At 35.9% G+C, this 22171-nt stretch overlaps 1 protein-coding gene across 1 annotated transcript; it reads right to left on the bottom strand.

Annotated features, from left to right (window-relative positions):
- Positions 1-119: 119 nt before the first annotated feature.
- On the bottom strand, positions 120-9359 carry LOC143236073 (nuclear hormone receptor E75-like). The gene is made up of 5 exons (XM_076474340.1): positions 9005-9359; positions 7059-7297; positions 5281-5448; positions 4507-4735; positions 120-2207 (listed from the first exon to the last, which is right to left on the bottom strand). The coding sequence occupies exons 1-5, from the start codon at positions 9219-9221 to the stop codon at positions 703-705; spliced, it is 2358 nt and encodes a 785-aa protein (XP_076330455.1). The 5' UTR covers positions 9222-9359; the 3' UTR covers positions 120-702.
- Between the last annotated feature and the right edge of the window lie 12812 nt (positions 9360-22171).

The following is a 22171-nucleotide window of genomic DNA, read 5'->3' as shown; positions in this document are numbered from 1 at the left end:
GGCTTTCTTTTAATTCAATCATGTTATTATCATGTTTTTTGAGGATACATTTAAAGTGTCATGATATAAACCAACAAATTAATAATCAGGATAAGTGTTTAACTTACACACAATATATATATATATATATGTTTATTTATTATTTAAATCACAACAGAAGTGAATTACAAGTCTGTATGAATATGAACATGAAAGACAAATATTTTGAAGTACTTTTCTTCAAATATGATAAAATTTAAACCACACATTAATACTGACATACCTATAAATTCATGTGAAAAACTTGAAAATATATACTATGACAACCTACAACCCTTAATTTAACAAACAATAATTTAAATATACTTTTCAACATTTTTGTATTGACGACTTATAATTATAACTTAAACTTCCCTATGCTGTATCTGACTTAATTTTCAAAGCATCTCAGTGTATTATTTACAGACTCTTTGGGCAGACAGACATTTGTTAGACTAAGACTTGATTTGTCTTCATCAATAACAACTATTTACACAAACTTATATGAATAAAAAATCTCCATATATTTACACCTTATCCTTTACTGTATTAATTTATATAAAATGACACTTAAAATACTGCAAACCATTCTTCTGGAGAGCATCTGCTAAACAACATCAGACTTCTTAGCCATGAAAACAACCAAGTCCATGGTCTAAAAACCAACAAGTTTCACAGTAATCATCATGGCTCAAACTCCTTGATGAAAGACCTCTTAGTCAAGTCCAGAGGAGTTGTGAAATCTGTAATGTTACCAAGAGGTGGGGTGACTAGAGGTGCAGAAACTATGGTTGTGTAATTATTGTTAAAAACTCTGGGATTGGAATGGGATTTTCTAAAAGTGTGGCTTGACTCTACTTGGGGAAAACCATTGGAAACAAGAGTTTCCCTTATCTGTCCAGTTATACAGTAACTAGATGGATAAACCATAACCTTTTGTTTTGATTGATCATTATCAACAAATACAGGAGTTTGAGGAATACCCATTGATCCAGCACAATCAATATTGTAGACAGTCTTTTCATTGTCTTTTTTTACCTGTGACTGTGTCATTAAGTTGTTGTCTGCACCAGCACTTACAGGTATAGAACCGCTATTAACAACAGCTATGTTTGCCGATACACTCTCTGTTCTCATAATTATGTTATGAATAAAGTCTGACCTCTTTATTTGTTCCTCATTCAAGAATTGTGATGGCTTTTTTAATGTTGCAATCAATGTGCTATGATCATTTGAAAGGGAAACTTTGGTCTGACAATGTCCATGAACAGAAGTCATGAGGCTGGTGGTGGTGGTAAAATTCTCCAAATCTTGATGAGCAGCATGAAACTTCTTATGAGGTTTGCACAAATCTTCCATCATCAGACTGGTATTCACCAAAGGGGGAGCTTCAAGAGCCCTTTTTAAGACTGACATATGGTTTTGTGAGTCATGTTTTTCATCAAATTCTGAAACCCCCTTTGCCTTTTCTTCCAGAGATTGTGGACTAGAACAAATTGAATTGTTTGGAGTAACCACGTGGCCATGTTCTAGGCCACTTTCTATCCCAGAATCAAAGGGAGATTCTGGTCTCTTGAGTTTAAAATTGTGCATTTGTTTTGGACTGTCAGAACCATAACTAATATAACTCTCATCCCCAGAACTTACATTCTGTTCAAATGTGTGATCAACTGACTTTTTTAGAGAATGGAGGTCTGAGATATGTCCATGCTCTTCTGGCACAATATTTTCCAAGTTATGAGTGTTGGTAAATGACAAAGACCTAAATAAATTTTTCTCTTTATCAGAACATGTCATACCACTCTTTGAGTCAAGTCTTCCATTGCAGTCTTTAATATAATCAACAGTTTCATATCCAAGAATATTCTGTGCTGGAGATGTAATATTTCTTTCTGAGTGTCTTAGGAACTGGTTGTCTGGTCTCAACAGAGCCTGCAAGTGACTAATAGAAGACCTTAAAATGGATGACTCACTAACCATGGGTTTTAAATCCTCCATACTTTGAGGTTCCACCTTGTAAGCCAGTAGACTTTGACAATGTAAGGTTCGAAGATCACGAATCATCTTCATCACTTCAGTAAAATAGGATAAGTTCTCACACTGTCGAGAGGTTAAAACTTTTTGAAGAACATCTGCCAACTTCTTATGCGCTGCAGACACGAGATCAGCATTTTGAAGGTCTGGTCTATCTGCAACAGAAAATAAACACTGTTCACATGTTTGTTGTGGCAGAAACTGATAAAACAGTAAGAACTGAGAGACAAGGCCAAGTAATAGAGAATTCACACCAAAAACTAAAGCAAGTAGTAGTGTAGACATTCCTCATCAAAATTACAACTGTCCCCTGGTGGGTCAGCTGTAAGTTTATGGGCTTATGATGCTGAAATTTGGGGCTCAATTCTCATAGGATGACAAAATGCAGATAGCCTTGTGTAGCTTTGCAGATAAATAGCAGCAACCACACTGTTATATCACATGTTTCTGCCAATGATGCATTAAACAGTATCAAACATTTGAGAATTGTAACAAAGTAAGTCAGTGTAATATTTATTAAAGCAGCACATCACAAGTGATAACCTGTAATAACCTTTACAATTTAATCAATGCTTATAATAAGAATGTTTTCATAAGCTACATACTTGTGGGTCATAGTTACAAAGAACACAGACTCCAAAAATGATTGACCCAATTTTCAATTTTACTAATATAAAGTGTGACAAAATTAATAATTATAATATATATATATGGTCTAATTTTTCTGAAATCCACTGCTGGCCAAAATCTTTAGGCCAATGAACATAAAGAAAAAATATGCATTTTGCGTTGTTAGACTCAACCACTTATTTGAGTAGAGCTTTGAATGATAAAAATAAGAAAAGGGAAAATAAAAATAAAAAATGTTTTTAGCATTTAATAGGGAAAATGTGAACACTATGAGATTAGCCAAAATACTAGATAGTCAAAAGTTTAAGACCATACCAAAAAAAGTCCTAAACAGCGTAGGAAATGTCCAACAAGAGGTCTCAGTAGTGAGTTGCACAGCCATCATTGTGAATAACTTCAAACATTCGCTTTGGCATGGTCGATATAAGCGTTTGCAGAAGGCTGGCTGGAATGTTATTCCAAGTGGTAAAGATGGCTTCACGAAGATCATTCACTGTTTGGAATTGACGTCCATTTCGATAGACTTCCCTTGCCATCAACCCCCAAGCATTTTCAATGGGGTTCAATTTGGGTGAATACGCTGGATGGTGCAAAAGAATCACGTTATTTGCCATGAAAACGTCCTTTGTCCTGTGGGCATTGTGGATTGCAGCGTTGTCCTGCTGAAAGATCCAGTCATTTTCACACAAGCGAGTCAATAAGGATGCTCTCTCCAACATGCCAATATAGCCAGCTGCTGCTTGACGCCCCTGTATAACCTGAAGCTCCATTGTTCCATGGAAGAACAAAGCACCTCAGATCATGATTGAACCTACTCCACTGTGTCGTGTAGAAAATGTCTCCGATGAGATATCCTTATCATGCCAGTAACGTTAGAAACCATCTGGACCATCCAGGTTTAATTTTTTCTCATCAGAGAACAAAACCTTCGTCCACTTTTCTACGTCCCATGTTTGGTGCTTCTCAGCAAAGTTCAACCGAGCTGTTTCGTGGTGTCAAAGGAGGTGTGGCCTTTGAAGACGTTTACAGTTTTTAAAGCCTTTCTCTCGTAGATGCCGTTTTATTTTTCTTGAGCTGCATTCTGCGTCCGTAAGGGCCTTAATCTGGTTCGAAGATCGGCTGGTGTCTTGCCGGACAACCCGTCGAATTATCCTGCTCAACGTCGGCGAAATTGTTTTTGGCCAACCACTTGAAATTCTCGTTCCGTACCCCTCAGGGTCTTTTAAGAAATATGCAACAACAGTTTTACTACGCCCAATCTCACCAGCGATGGCACGTTGAGAGAGACCTTGCTTTTGCAGCTCGACAATTCTGCCACGTTCAAACTCTGTCAACTTTTTAGCCTTTGTCATGTTTTACCCAATATAACACAAGAGATGTTAGTGGGAGATGTTGACAACGCTAATGCTTGAAGACAAATTACTAAATTTCGTTACGTGTTTACCGATTAACGCTTCGTTTCAGTATGGTCTTAAACTTTTGACCAGCTAGTATTTAGGCTAATTTCATAGTGTTCAGATTTTCTCTATTACATGCTAAAGGTTTTTTATTTTTATTTTCCCTTTTCTTATTTTCATCTTTCGAAGCTCTACTCAAATAAGTGGTTCACTTATTCACGCAGAATGCATATTTTGCCTTTATGTTCACTGGCCTTAAGATTTTGGCCAGCAGTGTATTTTTTCAAAATGAATTATATCAGAAGTATAGCTGATAAATTGTATCTTTACTTGCCCGTAAGCAGGTCAGTATGACTACTGGATATCAATATATTGTAAGTAATATGTATAAATCATCTTAACATCGTATTAAGCGGGGTACACACACCTGGTGCAATAAGCACAATAGCATTGAAGAGCCCCAATTCTCTGACTACCAGCTTCATCGAGTTTAGTCTTTCAGCAAACTCGAACATGGAATCTAGCAGAAAGAAGGCGCTGCTAGTGGGATGGATTTTTCCTCTCTGAAGGCGTTGGCCATTCAAACAAACCATAGAGTTATCCTGGGTATCTAAGGTGCATGCCAAACGAACAAGCAACACCTCAAATACTCCAGCCTACAAAAAATGATGAAAAAGTCATTGTCAATTTATATTCACTAAAATCTAGAAGTAAACTATTATCTATCAACATTACTATTGTATTTCATTATTTACCTAAAGCAGCTATGCTTTATGTTTAAACCCATACAAAGCTTTAACAGTTTGTATATTGACTAACCAACATTAGATTGTGACTTAGTGTGATGATGTTACATTTGTTTTCTCTTAGCAGCAGTTAAGAGACGCAATGGTATATATTATATTTAGCTTTATACCCCCACCACACACACACATACTGGATGATGGTTTTTATATATGATTACTTCAGATTTTCATTAAATATCATTGTTAGAAACAAAAAATGACCTCTACTCTTCATCCACTGTCTAGCTTGATAAACGTAAACAAAATCATAAGCTAACCCTGTATTGAAATATGCATATTAAAGGTTTAAGCTTGTGTGATTGATAAAGTGGGTTGGAATACAGTAGATACCTCCTTTTCCAGACAAGATGAACCAAACATGGCATTACAGTGACAAGTAAAAAAGTTCTTATTACCTTGAGTAAGGTTTTTTGGTCGTCTTGAGGAAGAAGGTTGAATCCTGGGATTTTCTTGGCAAACTCTACAATACCTCCAATTGCTGTGGAAAATCGTCCAGAAAAATCTTCGTTGTTAGAATTAGTACCAATGGCTAAAGGATTCGATCCAGGTTGAAGTGGATAGGCCTTCATAAAAATAAAACTAAAAATTATTAACCTTTAATGATACACTTAAACAAACTAACAACTGACGAGTGAACAAATGCATATAAGGATGTGTATCTGCCATATCGTGTGAAGCTACTTGACGGCTGTTTGTGTGTGAGAGTGTGCGGGCAGTGGGTATGTAAGCCAAAGTAAAACAGACTCATCATTGAATTCAACAATGTTATCCAATGTCAGATCCACTGCACTTAACACTGCCCCAACACAAAGACCATATGTAGAGACAGTAAACCATCTACACAAACACACACACACACTAATATGTATATAAGACCCCTTTTCTGACAAGATGGTTAAAATTAAATATAGATATACAAGCCTATGACTTGCACAAGTGAAAAACAGTTAATCCAAACTACCATCACTGCCATTGACACTGTCTAATGTTATGTGACTAAAATAATGCCATGATAACATGAAAGCAATGTACAATTGTAATTTGAGTGTCACATATTGGCGAGTCATTCCCTTGCAGGAGAACATGATGTGTCCAGAATTGAACGTTGTGAGAACAGCTTCCTGCAATTAGTGTGCAAACTAGTAGGCCAATAAGTGATCGTAGATTTCATCTGGAAAAGCATTTTAAGATGTTGGTCACCCTAAATTACAAGCCACTGACTTAAAACACTGTTTTGGTTAAAAATGTAAAAAATCCATATGTAATTGTAATAACTGTAACATCAGTTGATGATTTGATTGCGATGTTAACATACTCATTCACTTTAACAAAGGCATGGCAGAAATCCCGAAAAGCTGGATAAAAAGTGAGAAATGGGACAAATATTCGTAAATGTTCAAGAGAACAAACATTAAATGATCTACTAATGCCATTCAAAAAACTAACCATTCTGGTCTCCTACAGCTTCCAAAGTAGCACATAAGCCAAATCGCATTGACAACACTCAATTTTCCTTAGAATGATGGGGAAGTAATTACTGCATCATAGATCACTGTCCACCTCACAGTAAAAAATGAGAGGTGAACAAATGAATAAATAAACGAATAAAACTAATCTGGGACACTGAAATGACTATAACCTCCAATACTTATAAGAAAAAGCTATCATCCAAGAATAATTTTTCAACAGATCGACCTCTCCCATCAACATTTCCCCATCCAGAGTAAACCGTGTCCACTAAGTCTCCCAGGATAATTAAGGGAGACAATAAATATCTGCTAGATGTCTACTTTTAGAAACAAGCAATGAATGGTGATGTTTATCAGCCATTTTCGAAATTTTTCTCCTGTCAAAAAATACAATTTAGTTAAATCAGTGGGGTCACTTTTACTAAAAACCTGTTTCCTTTAAAAGGTTCTCCTTTTTTGACTTCACTTTTAATTATATCCCATTGTGGATGAGTTTTTATCACGTCGTAATAAACATCAGTTAGAAGATTTTCACAAGGGAAAAAACAATTCATCCTTACCTTACTTAACAGAACGATATGTTAAATAAGACAGGCTGAAGTGCCATATACATCTGGTATTTCAACAGGTTAACAAGAAAGCTAGCTATGAGATTTCATTATATAATTACATTTTTACTACAAAGTTAATTTCTGCCATCTTACCAGTTGTGGAAGGCAATGGTTAAAATCTGATTCTTTGTTTGCAGGAACTATTACGTTGTCTCGACTGAAAACAAATGCATCTTCATAGGCCGACAGAATGGTGTTGACTAGCCGATTCTCATCCTCTAGTTCAGAATTCAAACGTTTCAGAGCTTTGTCTTGCGACTTAACGTTCACTTTCTGCACAGCGGTAAGAATCTTTGCTTTCTCCTGGTTAGGGACACGACCAAAACGTACGGCTATATATTAAAGAAAGACGATTAACAGGAGTTGTTGTTTTTGTAAGTATCTGTATGAACAGAAAAAAATAAATATTTATACTGGGAATTTTCTTTTTACATGACTAGAGCACGTGCAACTAAACTTCACCCATAACTTTGCCAACTTGTAGTACCATGCCATTTCTTCGAAAATCTAAACGCCTCATATTGCGTTATCTGCTAGTAAAATATAATAATACCTAAACTGGCCTAAAGGAAACAGCGTACTTGGTTGAAAACATAATTGACTAGAGGGAGGTAATATCAAAGATAGACATGATGTAATTTTATGATGAGACAATTTGAATTAAAACCCTACTCACTACGTTTTATGAAAATCTTCTTGGCTTAGTGGATGGATTTAGGACTAACTAAAACGTTTCATTAAAGCTGGCCTTAACTAATAAATTACGGTTGGGTTTAAGGCCAAAAACATCGTTATCACAGAGTAGATCCAACTAATAATACAATGTATTGTTTTAGAGTATTGATTAGTTATGGCCCGGCATGGCTAGGTGGGTTAAGGCGTTCGACTCGTAATCCGAGGATCGCGGGTTCGAAACTCAGTTACACCAAACATGCTCGCCGTTTCTAACAGTCAATCCCATTATTCGTTGGTAAAAGAGTAGCCCAAGAGTTGGCGGTGGGTTGTGATGACTAGTTGCCTTACACTGCTAGCACAGATAGCCCTCGAGTAGCTTTGCGCGAAATTAAAAAAAACAACAAATTGATTAGTTTGTAACTTGAAGCCATTCTAGTCAATTGGTATGGCAGTTAATCTGTTATATATCTAGTTTTAATCTAAATTGTTCTTCAGAAATTCTTAATTATGCTCGTAGCTGAATAACACATAACACTCCTGGCGTTTAAAAATTAAAATTACTAATGTGATAATTGGTGTAACTATTTAAAATTTAAATTTATGGAGTAAAGCAATGCTTCCGTTAATATTAGTTATTATGTTTAATATCGCCAATTAATATTATCTATCATGAAATGTTATCTTGCAACAAACTATATACCAACTTATAAACAAAATATTATTTTGTTATTCAACCGTAAGTTTGGTTTGTTTTGAATTTCGCGCAAAGCTACACAAGGGCTATCTGCACTAGCCGTCCCTAATTTAGCAGTGTAAGACTAGAGGGAAGGCAACTTGTCATCACCACTCACCGCCAACTGTTGGGCTACTCTTTTACCAACGAATAATGGGATTGACCGTAATATTATAAAGCCCCCACGGCTAAAAAGGCGAGCATGTTTGGTGTGGTGGGGATTCGAACACCCGACCCTCAGATTGCGAGTCGAGTGCCTAAACCACCTGGCCATGCCGGGCTACTATAATGACAGCTTATTAAATATACTACCCATAAATAGAAATGCCATTTCAGATTTCAAAAAGCAAGGAGGGGGCATTTTATTGGAGGTCCAGGGGAGTTTTCCCTTGGATGGTCTTGGTTGTTTGTTGTTGTTTTTAAGGTTAAAATGTAAAAAGAAAACATCTGCTCTGATTGTTTCCTGTATTACTTGATAACCCTTTTAAAAAATACGAACTAGTAATTAATGCCACTTCCCTTGCCCTACTTAAATGACACCTCTGTCTATAAATTACCATACCAGTAACAACTAACTATACCTTCCATCAATGACTTAGATATTCTAAACCAAATATTTGACTTTACCTACCATTGCGAGACATGCCAACAGCAATGCACTTCCTAAGCCTACAGTGTTGGCACCCATTTCGGTTGATCCTACCGATAGAGCATTGCTGGTTTTTGCCGCAAGACCTGTACTGGAGTTTCTGGAGTGTACTTCTCCGAAAAAAACCCTGTTTAAAACAACGACGACGAACCAGTTTGTATGTTCTGCCTGTTCGTATGAGGGAATACACAACAACCATTGCAGGAACACCTTAACTAGAGAGAGTATACAACAACCATTGCAGACACAATTTAACTTCTACCCGAAGGCGATACAGAATTATAACAAACTGTTAAACCTGAATACTCAGATTGTCCACAAATTTAACACTCTGTGAATTATTATTTAATTTCAACACTTCTCTGATAAACCTAAATGGCCGAATCCACGACGTAGAACTTGGAAGAGTTCTCGCTTCCACTGAGCTACACACGAAATGAAAACTTTTCGTTCAACCAAGTGCCTAATAACCCTTCAAACTTCGAATAACCTCATTAAGGTTGTTTATCATAACCTACGTTGTTAATACCGAGAAAAGAGGCAAACATTCACGTGTGTCCTCCCACCAACTTTAGTGCGCGAGACCACGCGGTCATTGACCGCTAGCGTTGACATAGTTTGAAAGAAAGTAAAAGCAGTTCACGACGTCACTCATGGGTCTGAAAATGCTCAGAGTTTGCGCACATTGGTAACACGGACCTGATTATACACGTGTGTGGCATTTTGTAATTTAACCTAGAATTAGCGATCTCGTGTCGTTCGGTCATTCACCCCAGGGAGAGCTGGGTTAGTAGAGGCCATTAAACTTAACGAACAAGATGCCCCCCTAACTTAAGAGGTCAACAGGTAACTATCACTTTAAATTAATAAAAACTGATACACGCATTGTTAGAACTTTATTAACCATGTTACATACACTGTAACGTAAAACTGTAAGAGCGCCTCCCCCACACGTGTGTAAGTCAACCAGAAAACGTCCAACCGTGTTGTATTTTGTTAGAATTACTCAAATGTGTCGTTTCCAGCCCATCGCAATGCGTGTCATATTTGTAAATGAGATTGTTTTCTGGTTACTTTTAACTACCGCTCTTAATTTCTTTAAAGTTTATTTATTTTTGTATTTATGTATTATAATACATATAATTATCATTTATGTATTATAATACCTCTCTCTCTAGGAGATTGATTGATTGTTTGGAATTAAGCAAAAAGCTACACAATGGGTTATCTGTGCTCTACCCACCACAGGTATCGAAACCCGGTTTATAGTGGTTTGAAATCACAGACTTTCCGCTGTGTCACTTCTCTCTAGGAGAATTTGGTTTAATATATCTAAGAACCAAAAATATCTGCACCCAACAATCTTATTCAATAACAAAGAATTAAAATTATTTAGTGTATAATACAAAAACCGAATAAATAAAGTGCACATTGCTGTCATAACATCTCGGAAAAAGACTGGTATGAAAGCGAGAGGAGCTAAGCCTAAATACGGTAATCAATGGACCTCGACTGAACAGCTTAATTTATTGATTGCTTTGTCTAACTATACCTTGCATTCATTATGAAAACACGGCGGAAGAAATGTTTTACTTGACTTTCTTACTTAAATAGGCCTATTGTCCCAAAATAACAAGTTTTGTATAAGATACATTTTTGTAAGTTGAAAATGAGTACGTTACGTAGAAGTAACACTGTTCAATTAACAACACCAACAAAAATAAGTCCACGTTTTTCATACAACAACAGAACTGAAGCATTTCTATATGTACTGAGAACAAAGATAAATTTATTACCTGTATGATACAATGTGTAATGGAGACTTAAAGGTTCTCACAAGGAAAAGAAGAAAGGGTCTGGTGATTAAGGCACTCGACTCGTAATCTGAGAGTTGCGGGTTCGAATCTCCGTCACAACAAACATGCTCGCTCTTTCAGCCGTGGGGGCGTTATAATGGGACGATCAATCTCGCTATTCGTTGGTAAAAAGAGTAGCCAAAAGAGTTGATGCTAGGTAATGATGACTAGCTGCCTTCCCTCTAGTCTTACACTGTTAAATTAGGGACATGCTAGCACAGATAGCCGTCGTGTAGCTTTGCGCGAAATTCTAAACAAATCAAATCAGAAGAAAAAATCAAATCACTGTTTTAAAATTTAGATTGAAAAATCATATTTGACAGACTGATTAGATGTTAGTCCTTAATACGTACTCATAGTTCGCGTTTAAGTTAATTGATGTTAACTATCTAATTAGATTTTTATTTTTTGTACTCGTCACATGCACGCGAGTCATAGCGGCGACTTTTAGTCATGTCTACATGAGCTCAGAGTTTGGTGAAACACATTCATCGAGTTTCAAAGAGATTCTTAGTAAAATGCAGGAAATACGACGGAAGCTGGAATACATAATGATTTAATGTAACTGTCCAAAAGCTACGTAACCTCACCAGTTGCTGGTTGATGGAAAGTTGAATATTTGTTTTGAAAGCTAAAAGTTTTCATATGTTTTTGCTTGGAATTCTATAAGATAATCAATGTTGGGGGGGGGGGGTTCTACCAGTGAAAGTGAACGTGACGTCATTGTATTAGAACTTAAGATGCAATAAGAATGTGTGTGCAACAAACTCGCTGTTAAGCTTATGTATCCATTATTGGAAGAGTACACTTATTTTAACCTGCCTCTGAAATTAGCCGTAAATATAAAACATCGGCAGAAGGCGCACTTGTATATAATATTGGTTTCCTAAACTTTTAAACAGTATAGCTCAACGTAGAATCGCATCATGATTACCTTCTCAAGGAAAGCATGCTATTGGTGTTAACCTAAGTATACACACTAATTAAATATTTAAAGTACCTTATTAATAAAACTTGCACATTTTATTAGAAAGCTGAGGGAAAAAGGGGTAAATGTAACCATTCCACTCCCTCAGTGTATGTAACACTAAAGCCACACAATCTATGTTGTGTGTGCTGTTGCCCACCGCAGATATAGAACCGTGATTTTTAGCTAAGTTATGGGGGATGGGGGAAACAGATAGGGGCCAGTACTTCTCACTATTGTTGTATTTGTTTTGAATCTCGCGCAAAACTACACGAGGGCTATCAGCGCTAGCCGTCCGTAACTTAGAAGTGTAAAACTAGAGAGAAGACAGCTAGTCATCACCACCTACCGCCAACTCTTGGGTGACTCTTTTACCAAGGAATAGTGGGATTGACCGTAATATTATAACGCCCCCACGGCTGAAATGCTGAGCATGTTTGTTGTGGTAGGAAGTCGAACCAGCGACCCTCAGATTACGAGTCGAGTGCCTTAACCACCTGGCATGCCGGGCCCATTTGTGTTTTGAACAACATACCTTGCAAGCTTCGCAAGAATAGACGCCATAGTGAAATCCGCTGGCTATATCTTCACAAACACCACAAAGGGCAGTAGTTCCATCGAATTCTAAAACACAGAATTAGAAAATCACTTTACTACCGTTACATAATATATTGATAGAGGTGTAATATGAGAAGTTTATTTAGTTATATTACCGATTTTCTAAGTAATAATAATGAACACATTAATGTATTCATGCTGTCGCTATCACTTGGATTTAATAATATATAAATAGCGTTACTTCACTAATTGAGTCCACGTTTTAACCTACTGATAAATAAATTCTCTTTCACACACAGTTCCTGTTCACAGGAAGGGTTTTCTAGTAACGTAATGAATACAGTGTATGTATCGTAGAATAAACTTGTATATTACAAGTAACTGGAATGTTTCAAAACACAAGAACAAATAGTAAACAGAAAATTGTTCCGTTAGAAGCATATTGTTACTAGCAATTGTCACAATGGGAATTTTACCAAGCATACATTTGTTTGTGATGATTGTTAAAGGTGGTTTAATTAAAATATTGTCTACGTAGCAGCGTTATTATTCTACACAGATAGCATTTATTGATTGTTAATAAGTAATAAATAATATTATTTGTGTAGTATGAATAATATACGTGACGCTCAAACGACGAAAGCGTTCATTATCTCAATCCAACAAAAGCAGATAGTGGGGCATACAAAATGATAACCCTAAAAATGATAATAAATTCAAATTTTATGCCGTTAAACTTTAATTATAATATTTAATTAATTAATTTATTTTTAGTCTATCAAAAATACAGAAAGTGTTGCTAATTTTTTAGCCGGAAAAGTTTCTCGTTGTCTTCCAGACTTATACCAAATATTTGTTTATATTTTCTAATTCGTGAAAACAAATAAAAACGATTAACTTACGTCATGCCAATGTTATTTCTGAACAAAGCATATCGAAAATGTGCCTAATTTCATTCATTTTTATTTTCAAATTTCACTTAATTTTGAGAAAGTTTATGATTAAAACAGATGTTTTTTTCGTTATTTCCAAATAAATTATGTTTTAACGCTGAAACTAAAATTACTAATCAAAATCTAATATTGATAGAGGTACTTATACCTGGTTATTCATGTTTTGAAACGGTGTAAATATTTGATGACACACCATTGAAAAATTCATGAGCGAGCGAGTGCCTGATTAAAAACCTTGACTGCTGTCTACATGTATACTCTTTAGAGCACGTGCCATGCTTGTTGCCCGCGCTATTTCAAGGTTGACATGTCTGTATGGTTCATGTGTTTTCCTTGTATTTATTTGCCCAAACGCAAGCAAAATGATGAACACAACAGACTCAAAATGGAAACACTTCCACTTTTGTACATACAAAACCTGTTTTTTATACATGGTGCACTAAATCGAAGAAGAAAAGTAATTAGTAATTTGTACAAAATATATCTATCAGTGAAATTAAAAACCGGGTTTCGATACCCTTAGGTGGGCAGATCACAAATAGCCCATTGTGTAGCTTTTGGCATAAACACACAAGCGTTGCTCTTAAGACAATCAAGTACTGGTATGAGCACACCAAAATAACGAGCGAATAGATATTAGCGAATTATATTAAATAATTATTCATAGATTGAATAATTTTAACGAAATAAGTAAAATGAAATTTTACTTTTTTGTGTGTGTTTTGAATTTCGCACAAAGCTACTCGAGGGCTATCTGTGCTAGCCGTCCCTAATATAGCAGTGTAAGACTAGTGGGAAGGCAGCTAGTCGTCACCACCCACCGCCAACTCTTGGGCTACTCTTTTACCAACGAATAGTGGGATGGACAGTAACATTATAACGCCCCCACGACTGGGAGGGCGAGCATGTTTGGCGCGACTCGGGCGCGAACCCGCGGATGACGAGTCGCACGCCTTACGCGCTAGGCCATGCCAGGCCCTTGTGTGTGTGGAAAAAGTTCTTTCTTGGAGTCTGTAATTAAACTGGCTTTAGGTTGACTTATCTTATAGACCAGTCACATATAAATACAACTGAAATTTTGAATTAAATATCACACATCGGGTATTGTTGCTATAACAAATAATATTAGTAAAATTCACGTTTATTCAGTTCGTTTATCTGTATCTCTTCAGAATCTGATTGTGTATCGGGCAGAATCTTAAATATCTGGATGTATTTATCAGTAATTACCACGATCCACACATAATCGAATCCTTATGCCATACACCACGGGGAAAAACAAAAAACAATCTTCAACAACTATAACACTAAACACCTTCCCACGATGTTTAAGGCAACAATATTAATATTCACTCTTATTAAAGTTCACAAATATCAATAAGCCGTCTTGCCAGCTGGACAAGATGTCACACTTGACCTTAAAGACACTGGAAAGTCCAGTGTCACTCCTAGGAAAGTGAAGCTGATTCACGCTACTGGCGTAGTTTTCAAACTCAGTATAGTGGAAGCAGGTACTCAACAAGCTGACAAGACACTCCCCGGTCACGAGGGGAAAAGCGGTTGACCAACTTCCATGCACAAGCGCTTGTCACTCAGAACTTACAAGATTAAAGGACAGCCGAGACACACTATGTTTTATCACTGTTGACTTTAATGATGAATAAGTCAAATATGCAACAAGGGAACTTTCTGGAAACCCTACAATTAATTATGTAAATTAGAATCTTTACTGACGAACACTACTTAACGTATCCAAGGATTTAGTGCCCGAAACTCTACATTTGGTTTTCGAGTAATATTGTCAGCAATGTGTTCTCTGTGTTACTTTGGATATTGCTAAGAAACACAGGCTCAAGAGTGAATGCTGTCCGCCCACGATTTGAGGGCGGTTTTATGTCCATACCTTCACTCCTATTTGTTTTGAATAATTGTTGTTGGAAGGTGATGTTTTTTTTTAATAAACATTTGGTCAACCCTCTACAATCTACTTTTCAATTATTATTCAGGCTAACAATGTCTTCTGTTAACTCCTGACAAAGTGAATATCCTATTATTATTACAACCTGATTTGTGTTTATTTCGTAGATGTTAATAATCAAAACCTGATATGTAGGCACATGTTTTGTACGGACTTTTATGAATGTAGATTAAAAAACAACAACTTTCTCTTAGTTTGATTCTGTGTAGTTTTGATAAAAACATATGACGAATCTGTGTTGTTCTAGTTACCTTTGTGTGCTTTCATAATGTGAAAGTTGCTGCAACTTCAAACATTGTACAGAAACATGACATTGACAACGATGTTCTACGCTGGTCGAATGGATAATATTCAGTTATAGCGTTTTTCTGTTGTTCAAGAAAGACAAGCTACACGAGGGCTATCTGCGCTAGCCGTTCCTAATTTACCAGCGTAAGGCTAGAGGGAAAGCAGCTTCTCATCACCGCCAACTCTTCCAATAATCTTTTACTAACGAATAATGGGATTGACCGTGCAATAATAACGCCCCCATGGTGAAAGGGCAAGTATGTTTGGTGTAAAGGGGATTCGAACCCACGACTCGGGCCGATTTTAGTCAGAATTGTTCTATATCTATAAATTCTAGAGATATTTAACACAACACAAATTTAAAATTTAAGAATAAAAAATAGCCAAAATTATATAGAAAAATTATTCAATTAAGCGACGGTTTGCCACTGGCATTATTAAGTACCTTTCACAACTGAACACAACATATTAAATGCACCCAATCGTGGCGCCATACACATAACCTTGACCTCAGGATAAATCTCCTCCTTGTGTTTATTATAGATTTGTATTTCTTTTTCCTTTTTTATAATAGCTTCCTCTACTTTACGGTCGGCATGGCCAGGCGATTTAGGCACTCGACTCGCAATATGAGGGTCAGGGGTTCGAATCCCACCACACACCAAACATGCTCACCCTTTCAGCCGTGGTGACTTTATAATGGTACGGTCAATCCCACTATTAATTGGTAAAAGAGTTGCCAAACAGTTGGCGGTGAGTGGTGATGACTAGCTGACTTCCCTCTAGTCTTACACTGCTAAATTAGGGACGGCTAGCACAGATAGCCCTCGTGTAGCTTTTCGCGAAATTCCAAACAGACCAGTATACGCTTACTTAGATTATGTACTCGGTAAGTAATACAAGGAATTTTAACAATTTTATTGTCACTACAATGTTTTGTATCGTTAAAATCTCCTTGTCTTGTTATTCTAGTACTTAAATTCCTGTCAGACGTTATTACATTACTTATGCTTCAGACTGTAAACTAATTTTCTCCCAACTAGTGACATAAACATGCCCCTGGCAACTATGGGAAAAAAGAAGCTAACAGAGGCCCAAGTTATAACTGCAATTATAAGAAAATAAATGTACTTTGTAAATTTATTTTTATACTTTTTTAGAGATATATTTCACTTTTGTCCCGGTAAATAAAAAGAAAAGTATAAAACTTTCCATTTCTTTTCAGACTTTATAAAACGCAAAGAGCAAGTTAAAATTTATGTTGAGGTCAAGGTTATGACGTCACCGTTGTGTAATTAATGTGATTGGTTAGTTGTGTAACTTACCTCATAATGCCACGTTAAAAGTGGCAAAATGTCAAGTGATCTGATATTTTTTCTATTCCATTTAACCTCTTTTCATATATGATATATATATATTTAAGTTTGTGTAGTGTGTGTAATAGCTCAGGTATCTCTGTTGAGTTGTTCGTTTTTGTTTTTTTTACAGCAAGTAATTTCGGTTGTTCGTGCTAATTTGTATTTTCTAGTCTGATAAATTTCACTACTCGTGAAATCACCGGTTCGTTGAGGCGAAACTTTTGTTTGTTTGTTTGTTTTTGAATTTCGCGCAAAGCTACTCGAGGGCTATCTGCGCTAGCCGTCCCTAATTTAGCAGTGTAAGACTAGAGGGAAGGCAGCTAGTCATCACCACCCACTGCCAACTCTTGGGCTACTTTTTTACCAACGAATAGTGGGATTGACCGTCATATTATAACGTCCCCACGGCTGGGAGGGCGAGCATGTTTGGTGCGACCGTGATTCGAACCCGCGACCCTCGAATTACGAGTCGAACGCCTTAACCCACCTGGCCATGACGGGCCAGGGCGAAACTTATTAACTCTCTATAGACCCTTCACTAAATATGCGTTTTGAAAATCACAGATAATTTACGTAAAGAGGTAAGAAAAGTAAATTGCCCGGCATGGCCAGGTGGGTTAAGACATGCGACTTGTTATCTGAGGGTCGCGGGTTCGCATCCCCTTCGCACCAAATATGCTCGCCCTTTCAGCCGTGGGGGCTTTATAATATGAGGGTAAGTTCCACTATTCGTTGGTAAAAGAGTAGCCCAAGGGTTGGTGGTAGGTGGTGATGACTAGCTGCCTTCCCTCTAGTCTTATACTGTTAAATTAGAGACGGCTAGCGCAGATAGCCCTAGTTTAGCTTTACGCGAAATTCAAACAAACAGACTAAACGTAAGCTGAACTCAGCGCCCTGAAACGTGTATGGGAAAACAGTAATCTGTTTATTAAGCAAGCTGAAAAAGGTAATATCAATCAGGTGACGAGCTGTTGCAATTATTATAACAGTTACAGAGAAAAAGGAAACTGAACCAACTAGTAATTCGACTACAACGTGGAATAAAAGTTAACCCGTTTTTATCAGACCTAAAAAGAAACTTATTAAATAATTATCTTAATAATTATTTTCTTTTCAGACTTAGAGATTCAAAAATACCTGACGTCTATGGGTTACCTCAGATACATAAACAATGTGTACTTCTCAGCTCTATTCTACCCACCCGACGAGCATTAATCGCAATCTGGATGTTTAAACCTTATACACTTCAAGGGGAACGTGTTACAGAAATACAGAACATTTTGCCAAATTATCAGTACATTCAATCGTTTTAGTTTTAAGTTACTTCTGATGTTGCTTCATTACTTACACAAGTACCAATCAACGAATCTATTGACAGTGTTCTTTCTTGTTTTATACAAGACAAAAATCGAAGAACACAACCTTATTCTCAAGTTCTAAAACGTATGTTCACTTTTAAAACAAAGTCGCATCTCATTGTGATAAAACATTTTACGATCAGAGTGAGGGAATACGGTCCATGAGCACCTCTTCTAGCTCACATCTTTGTGAGCTGGATTGTAAAGTTAAAAGTACGATTAAACTAGGATTGTTATCTATATTTATTTCTTCTTCTTGTTGTGTGTGTGTATCGGATATGTTGGTGTTTCACTCGTTGTTTCTGGACAAATGGTTGAACTGTTTTTAATATTTTAAAATTCGTTTCATCCCAATATTAAGTTTACTCTTGATAGCAACAATAGATAAGACCAGCTTATCTCGCTTTGGTTAACTTGTATCCAGGGTTACTGATGAGGAGTGAAATTCTCCTAAACTAGTATAACCAATAACACACATTGATCAAAGTGTAGATTGAACTTCACACTTCTTGAACTCAGACTTCGATATTAAACAATTTTCGGAAACCTAAGTTTATTTATTATTGAACAATTATTTTATTAGTGTGGTAAAAAATACAGATACATTGACTGAAAAAGTTATTCAGATGATGTGGTCTACTATGTAATTCCCTAAGTACCTGAATTATCAAACACAATAAAAGATACCGTGGAAAGAAACAGAAAGGATATATAAACTTCGAATTCAAAGCTTTTGTTTTTAACCGGGAAAAAGTTCAACACAATCGTAAAAACATAGAATTAAATCGACTACTACTTAGAAAGTGGTAGTTTATAGGTAGAAATGTATGGAATGTAGCATTCTGTACCTGACAAAAACTGGTAGGAATTTCAATACTTAAATAACAGGAGGTGGACATGTTCTGCTACATGGTTAACAACATCTAAGGTACAGAACATTGTAGAGTAAATAAAAATTGAAAAAAATTATTTGTCGAGAATCTACTGTTAACACACCTAAAATAAATGAATACAAACCTATAATAAATAAAACGCAGAGAGTACGTTTATATTTATGCTAAGGTAAAGGTTATGTTTGTGACGTCACCATCGGGTGTAATTAATACGTGGTGTTTAGTTGTCCAAATTACCTGATGATGTCGTGTCAATAGTGGCGAACCGTCGTTTTACTGGAATGTTATTCCTGTCCCCTTTGAAGAGTTTTTAAAATTTCAACTTGTGGACTACTTGTGCTCTGTCGAACGCGAGTATCGAAACCCTATTTTTAATTGAGCCGCCGGGAGGCTTTTTAACCTTTCCATTGACTTACGTCACAGTTATATCATCAAAATATCAGAATAAAAGTCATTAATACCATTTGTTATATGACTAGGAGCATGACATGTCCAGCGACACAATATATATATTTTAATACCTAGAATTTGTACCATAGAATATTATAATACCAACAATAACACCACGTAAGTCAGTTAAGTAATAATTTTTCGAATACATCTTAACACTTGATTAATCATTGCTAATTTAGCAGTTCCTCTGTGCATAACGTCAGTTATTATTAGTATATTCAGATTTGAGGTATTATAATAAATCTTGTAATGTATACGTCCGAAACTCGGATCACGGAAACTACCACACCAATCATAACTAGGTAACATTTTTATAACTAGGCAGTCCCTCGCTCGTACAGCGACAAGTCTTCGTATTTACAACGCTAAAATCGGGGGTTCATTTCCCCTCGATGTACACAGCAGATGGCCCAAGGTGAACACAAAAGTAGGCAGTACTTTTTAAAACAACTGAAATTTCTACTGAAAAAGGAGTAATTTTCAAATGTAAGAAATAAAAATTACTTAAAGAGAAAAGTTTCAAATATAAATTTTTGAGTTTTTTTTTTGATTATTTGTTTTTCTTTAGTGAAAAATCTCATGAGTGTTACAACAGATAATTGTAAGAAATACTTTAGTAAAATCACCAAGGAAGAACTGATATTTTAATACTTGTCCTAGTGCAGTAAAAACCTTTAGCTATTCAAAATTACGGTTCGTAACGTTTAGTCAACCACAAACGTCGTTTGTATTTATTATGTTAAATTCATCTAAGAGCAACCTCAACAAGTGTAAGGCTTAGTAATAAAGTAACTGAAAATGAAACATTGAAAGATAATTTAAAGGAAATATTAAATTTATTTCTTGTTACAACGATTCAAAGAAAGCTGCTAAATAACTAAAATATTTAAATAGAAAACGTAATCAAAATGCCCTATTTCTAGTAACAATTTTAGTACAAGGATTAATTTATTCTGTAGCTTGCAGAAAAAGAAGGTTAGTATGATATCAAAGCTACAACGACTTATAACGCTAAAAATTAGGCTTAGATACCCGTGGTGATTACAGCAAAGACAGCCTATTGTATAACTCTGCACTTAACAACTAAAAAACATTTCTTGTTTCATTGATCTGTGCTGGGTAGATGTAGTGAGTTTAAAATGTTAACATTGTTTAACTTCGGTATCTTATTGTTCTTTTTACTGATTAGCATTTACCCAAAAGTATAGTTCAACGAATACATAGATGTATATATTAAAACACTATCATTTTAGGTAAATTATATGCGTTATGTTTCAGTATTGGACAATTTTGTATTAATCGTTCTTATTATGTGAAAACATTACTGTACACTAATTTCTTCATAGAATAAAACTAATGGATAGTCACAATATTTCAGCATCTTAGGGCAGTACGTGGCTTAGTGGTTAATGTGCCGGACTCCAAATCTGCAGGTTTAGTTGCCACTAAATCAGGCTCCACTGATTGGGATGCGTTGTAAAAGAAGTTAAATTACACTATTCGATTAGAGTAACCCAAGAGTTGGTGTTTCATGTTGTTGTCTCCCTTTGGGGCAACTAGAAAATTCGCAATAAATACACAAAACGGAAATTTACCAAGCTACTAAACAAATTGTACGCTTCAAGGGTAAATATTTTCCCCAACGGTTTGAAAGGCTCGTTACAAAATGTTAACAAACGCCCACAACCACAGTTGAAGCTTCCTGGGCATTCATTCATCTGGATTATAAAAGAATATTAAACAGAATGTTAGGTTAACCACATCCATGAAAATACTTTGAGAAATTTAGAAAAAATATTATTTAAAATCCGGAATCCAAATCTACAGTTGATGCAGCATTATACGTTTCAGAGGAAGAGGGGGAACCACGTGATATTATAGTTATATTCATATTCTGCCTATTGTAATGATACAAAATTATCACCAATGTGTTTATGTCAAAATATAATATCTATCAAACGAACACATCGACGAATGAACCAAACCCTTAACCTCCTAATAATAAATTAGTTTTACGAAGGTGGTAGTCCCCGGCCCCTCTTTAACAATGTTCAATATTTCGTCATTCAAGTTGTTTACTTCAAATTACACCATCCGATATGTAAGATCAATTCGAAAGAGGTCACAGAAACTATGCCTCATTGATTGCTTGTGTACTGTCTATTCTGCTACTTTGACAAAGTGGTACGGTCATTCACCTCGAGCGCTTTTCCCTTCTTTCTAATAAGGCGACGAAGGCTCCTTCCTACTGTTGACGTTGAATATAACGTTTAGAAACGAAAGAAAGAAACCATTCTACATATAAAGTATTTGTAAACTTACATTAAACTATACCATACTTATTTTATTGAATCTTAAAATATAAAAAAGAAACTTCCTTATTTCAGCACTAGCGCCACATCACAAATACTTATGCTGCAAGAGTTAGAAATATAAAGCTTTAATTCGACAAAGATATTTAATAAAATTGACAGCAAGAAAAAAATG

The sequence above is a fragment of the Tachypleus tridentatus genome, chromosome 13 (genome assembly GCF_004210375.1).
Source record: "Tachypleus tridentatus isolate NWPU-2018 chromosome 13, ASM421037v1, whole genome shotgun sequence".
In the NCBI taxonomy this organism is placed as follows: domain Eukaryota; kingdom Metazoa; phylum Arthropoda; class Merostomata; order Xiphosura; family Limulidae; genus Tachypleus; species Tachypleus tridentatus.
Note: the sequence above shows the minus strand (reverse complement) of the source record. Positions and strands in the feature narration are given on the sequence as shown.